Consider the following 5844-nt stretch of genomic DNA (forward strand, 5'->3'; position numbering starts at 1 on the left):
AAATAACAACGCTGTTGTTTTTTATCAGCGTCGATGAGCAACGAAAATAGCGACGCTAATGTTTTTTACAACGCTGCTGCCATTTTTGATTAGTGCAACTCAACGACGAAAATAACGTGAGAAATATTGACACTTATACTGTGAGATATAATGACATTTATAGCGTGGGATATAGCGACGGTTATAGCGTGGGATATAGTGGCAGTTATAGCATCGAAAAAATAGCATCGCTTACGTCCCGACACTTTTTCATATCCTTTTAGAAAATTATAATAGTTCGCTAATCCCTCTTTTTGTTGTAATGAATCCTTCCATTACTCTAAATTCTTTTTTGAAATCAAAGTAACTCTATGTTGGTTGTGTTGAATTCATTTTCTAGTAGTTAATAAAGAAAAGAACAGTACATTTTTGGGTTGTTGTGTAAAGGCACTCAAAGAGAGCCCTCCTCTAAAACCCTAAGCCCTTTCAAAAGTGCAGTGAATTTCGAGCAAGCCTCTGTTTCTGAGTTCAGAAGTGATCTGTTTGTTCTGCTGCGAGGGGCCATGGCGCTGTTCTGCAGGCGGCAGGGCTTCTTGGCCATCGCCCATTATCGCTTATGCGGGCGGCTCTTCTCTTCTTCCGCCGCCGAATCCGCCTCTGTGCCCCCACTACCCTTCCTACGGCTGGCCCCCGTGGTATCGCCTTTGCACACGCCGCGGCCAACAATCACGATGATGCGGAGTCCTTCTGCTTCAGCTATGGAGGTGGCTCCATCCTTTGCACGCTACTGCACATCGACCGCTTACCCCCCTCCCACTCCTCCGGGCGAATTCCAAGGTGGCGAGGATGATGGTGAAGCTGACGGCGCTGATGTGAGCTTTGATAGCGCCGGCGATTCCAACGCTGTACCGGATGGTGCTGGCGATGCCAACGCCCCGCCTGAGGGCATGTATGATGATAGCAACTATGACGATGATGGCGAGCGTGAGGAAGAGGACCCCCCCACTGACCCTGAAGAGAGCTGCCTTTACAGCCCTTCTGATTCCGATTAACCCATGTGACCCACCTCTTCCATTAGCATCTTAGTCAAAGATTAGCCAGGCGCCATTATCTCACATAGCACCAGGTATGCCTACGCCTTTATTTGTCTGCAAATTTTGTATGACAGTGTAGTGGTACATGCTGAAGCCATTGGCACTACAGATGTGTATGGTCCATGAACATGGAAATCCTAAGCTTTAAGCAGGGCCTTTTAATGGGCTGCCTTTCAAGTGTTTTCTAGCATTTGGATGAACAGGTGCCTTGTGTGAATTGTTTTGGAAATGACTCTTCTTCCATGCACTAGATTCTTTGATTATAGGAATGTCCAGGTTTCTGTGTAATAGAAAAAATGCCTAGGGTTTGCATGTGGTGTCAGAACCTGTAGGGATTTTGATCCATTAAAGAGTATGGGGGGTTTTGGGAGGAAATTTTGACCATTTGTCAACTAGAAATGGACCAGATTTTTGGCAAGGAATACTGTAGAGAAAGCTTTAGATTTTGTGCTGTTAGGGGCAAATTTTATAAGGACATACACAGTGCACATCAGCACCTCGAAAAAGTGTAGTTTACAGGTTGTAAAGCGGAGACGTTTACCTGCTGTCAGGGGCAAGTTTTAACAAGTGCCCATGAGCACCTCAAAAAAGTGTGGTATGAAAGGGAAAAAGTTTGCTAGGAATGTAGAGGGGAAAGGATACTGATTGTCAAGGAAAGGTTTAGGGTGGAAGTTGGGATATGAGAGAGAGAGAAGTGTTAGCCTCACCCACTCAAACCCTCAGACTTCTTTTACCTATCGAACCTCTTTACATGAATTGTGCACAAAGGTGTGCATTCATGCACATACCTACATATGCACTTTCGTGACTTTGAATGCTGCAATATGCCATTGATATTGAAGTCCTCGTCTAAGGAACACCTCTGTTTAGAACTAACATGGGGATTCTGAGGAATGGAGCTTGACAGCCTTAGTTTGACTTGTCTCTCAGATCTCAGGAGTGGGTCGTTTATTGGTCTATCTTGGGCCAGACATGACAAACATTGTTAATTTGTAGGACATATTGGGGTTATTCTGGTGGGAGATCGTACCTGCCGAAGCTGCTTTTGTCAGCTTCAATGTAGAGATACACATTATTCAATATTTGATTAGCATTTTGCACCTTTCTCATTAATGGGTTTGATGAGGCGTCATTAGTCACACAGGCTGCGAACAGTGTGAGGCCATCAAAGGTGTCTGATGGTGCCACTTTTCCATGTTTTTAACGGTACCTGTGAGCAGTGCCATCTTGTTAGTCTCAAAGAGACTTTTACGCGTGCATTGCGAGTTGTCATTTAAGCCTTACTTTGATTATGAAGTGAGAATCTACGTTCTCTTGAAATTGGACTACATATTCTGTATTGACTTCAAGTTTGCATGAAGACTTGGTTGGTCTGCATAGGGTGCTTATGCCCAACAAGTTTTCCTGTGGATTTTCTTTGCCAAATAATAGTTGTTTTTTTCCACTAAATAGATTTGATTTCTGATCCCTATACACTTCATAAGGGGTGTATAACTGCATTTAGGATGTGTCAGCAGTGAGTTTAAGGTGTAAGTTATAGATTATCAAATGGCAGAACCAAGATTAGCTGCCAAATACAAAGTATGATTAAATGCCAGTAGCTTTGCTGTTATGAAGAATGTTGGAGTGTCGTTAAGTATCAAAAATGTTGTTATGAAATCTTGTTATGGCGTGCACTTACATTCTTGGAGTTCTTTTTTTCTGGTTGAATTCTGTATGGGCTCTAGTTTCACAGCTAAACAGGCGGTTCAATGCTTTTTTTTTTGGAAGTTTTTTTTGAGAAATTTTGAAGTCATATTGTTGACTCGAATGTGCAAAAATCTTGTGGTTACTGGTGGATTCAACGGTTTCTTGTTTCAGACATGGTAATGATTGATAAAAGCATCTGGAGGAGATTTTATGGAATACATAATGATGGTAATAAGTTTTTTCTTTCTTGTGCAAAAGCACTAAGCTTTCAAAAGGGCCAATGCCTCTAGAAAATTTTAACAAAGATGAGGTGGTTTCAAGGAAGTGACCAATACATTTTTAACAAAGATGAAATAAGATACTGTAATGTCAACTCAGTACGAAGGGCTTTGTGTGAATCTATGCTCTTATGTGTGTGTGTGTGTGTGGAGTACGTGTGAGAGCATATCTTGATACATAGTTCTACACCCACTATTGGGCACTGATGACGCTAGTGGGGATGTCGTAGTATCTAGTCCATACTACTATGTATAATGGAGTTGATAGTTATATAGTCTTGTGGGTTGACTACCATGAGTATATAACATGCACGTTCCTAAAAGGTGAGTTTGGGCATGTTCTTGGATTCATCTAGGTATATAATTCAGTCGTATTTGCGGACATGCAGATTTCACATTGTGAAGTTTTCGTTCGAGTTGTGGCCAATTGATATTGTGCTTATTCTTTCTATCTTTAACGGTGCATTGGCCCTATCAACTACTTATTTGCTGTACTAATTCTTTCTATTTGTTACTTCCCTTAGGGCTAGTCTCATTATGGCTTGAGTCTGCCCTGCATCTCCGGAGGTTTACAGAAACTCAGTATGAAGGGCTGTGTGTGAATATATGCTCTTATGTGTACGTGTGTGTGTGGAGTGCGTGTGTGAGAGCATATCTTGATACAGAGTTCTACACCCACTATTGGACACTGATGACGTTAGTGGGGATGTGGCAGTATCTAGTTTATACTATTCATAATGGAGTTGATAGTTATATAGTCTTGTGGATTGACTACCGTGAGTATATAACATGCACGTTCCTAAAAGGTGAATTTGGGCATGTTCCTAGATTCATCTAGGTATATATGTAATGTCAACTCATCTAAGCTTGTTATCTTGTGTCTAGTGACCACATGATGAGAGTGGTTAAAGGTAGTAATTTAATTATTGCTAGTTCGTGAATGCCTTAAAAATTATATAAGGTGAGGTGAAAGGTGAGGTTGGGGGTGAGGTGGAAGGAGAGGAGTGGAGAGAGGGGGGGGGGGGGAGAAGCCCGGGGTGGAGGGAGTGAATTAGTCAAAATGAGTAATATTAACAATAATCATTGAAATTAAGAAATACACAATACTATCATTAAATAACACCATAATCACAGGTAGATTGGTTATGACTCTTGAGTAGGGAGAGGGAGGATGTGGATTTAATTCCTATCTCTTGGTACTCTTTATTAATAAAAGCTCACTTAGTAATTTATTTTTCACATTTGGCCAAGCTTTGGGATTAAGATCTGTTATGGGATTTTTGAATTGTTATTTTGATTGGTTACATGAGCTTGATTAGAGTTAGAACTCATAATTTTTCTTAATTCGTCTTGTTTATGGTTTTCGTTAAATGTGCAGCTTTAAAATGCGGACGTAATAGAGCTTATATCAAAAATCGGGTAGATACACAAGTTCTTTGGACTTGGGGGAAATTTTCCAAACGCTCTTTGTTTTCTACATACCTATGGTGATCCTTGGAGATGGATTCATAACTCTCTCTAGAATTCATAATTAAAAGGAGGGCTTTTCTACATATCTAGGGTGATCCCTAGAGAGGGATCACACTCCTTCAAACCCAAATACACCTCCACAAACCACAAGTTTTGACTGTATGACTTGCAAAAGTTATGGTGGAGAGGAGGGAAAATCTCCAAGTAGAAGAGAGATCTAGAAGAAAGGGATTCAAGATCTAAAGATGGACACTACATGGAAAGGGAGTGTAGGAGAGAAGCAATAAAAACCCAAGCTGGAGGAGAGAGAAGCGATAAAGGCCCAAGACTAGGAAATATTGAATAGAGGGCAAAGATTCCATGAGATTGGAAGGATCTCCCAAGGAAAAGGAGTATAGAGTATAAAGGAGGGTGGAGACAACAAGATGGGAAGAAAGGGGATCTAGAAAGGAAGATTGAGATTGTGAGAAATGTGAGGCACAAAAAGAGAGAGCAGAGACCCAAGAAGGCTAGAGAAAAACATATGCATCAAGAAAAGGGAGCCTAGAAAAAATGCAAAGGCAAGGACAAGAGAGAGAGAAAATTGAACCCCAAAAAAGGGATTAAAGGAAGAGAAAGAGAGAGCCCAAGGAAGGCAAGATTCTAGAAGTGTCAAGAGAACTAGAAACAAGTTACAAGAAGGATAAGAAGTCGAAGATAAAGAAAGACTATGGCAAGGGGAGAGGAATCGAATTAGGGATCGGAAGAGAACAAGAATGGCTAAAGGAAAATAAAAAAGAATGGAAGGAAACGTGGGAGGATATCTCAAGATGAGCACATTAGAGATGCCCAAGATGGTGAAGGGGAGGATAAAGACTACAAGGAGTTACATAGAAAATGGAGAGTTAAGCCAAAGAGTCTAGGTAGTGTGAGTCAAGAGAACGCAAAGATAAAACAACAAGGACTCTCAAGGCATGAAGAGCAAGGAAAGAGAATGCTAGAAGAAAACACCAATCGAAGACCTTGCAAAAATTGAAGATTGGAAAGACTAAAGATGATGAGTACAGGATTAAAAGAAAAGAATTGGTGGAGTACTAAAGGTGAAGCAACCTAAGGATAGTTCAAACATATGAAACTCTCTAATTTTATTTGCTAGTTACTACACTCCTAGCACCACACTCTTTTGATTGCATTAGACAAGAAAGTTCTAAGGCACAACAAGAACAAAAAACCACCCAATCAATTAGAACATTTCTCGATGACCTAGATATATATTTTTGTCAAGAGATTCATATACTGAAGTATTTAATGATGTGGCTCCAAGCCTTAGTTGTGTGTTGAATTAGAGTAAGAAC

At 40.7% G+C, this 5844-nt stretch overlaps 1 protein-coding gene across 1 annotated transcript; it reads left to right on the top strand.

Moving 5' to 3' along the window:
* The first annotated feature begins 445 nt into the window (after window positions 1–445).
* LOC147603939 (uncharacterized) lies at window positions 446–1251 on the top strand. Its single transcript, XM_086796183.1, has one exon. The coding sequence runs from the start codon at window positions 543–545 to the stop codon at window positions 1029–1031; it is 489 nt and encodes a 162-aa protein (XP_086652309.1). The 5' UTR covers window positions 446–542; the 3' UTR covers window positions 1032–1251.
* Window positions 1252–5844: the final 4593 nt, after the last annotated feature.

Source organism: Cibotium barometz, chromosome 63 (assembly GCF_041138505.1).
Source record: "Cibotium barometz isolate CiBa-2024 chromosome 63, ASM4113850v1, whole genome shotgun sequence".
NCBI lineage: Eukaryota > Viridiplantae > Streptophyta > Polypodiopsida > Cyatheales > Cibotiaceae > Cibotium > Cibotium barometz.

Excerpts from the sequence above, each read along its gene's own strand:
- LOC147603939 (XM_086796183.1), top strand. The coding sequence starts at position 543 with ATGGCGCTGTTCTGCAGGCGGCAGGGCTTCTTGGCCATCGCCCATTAT.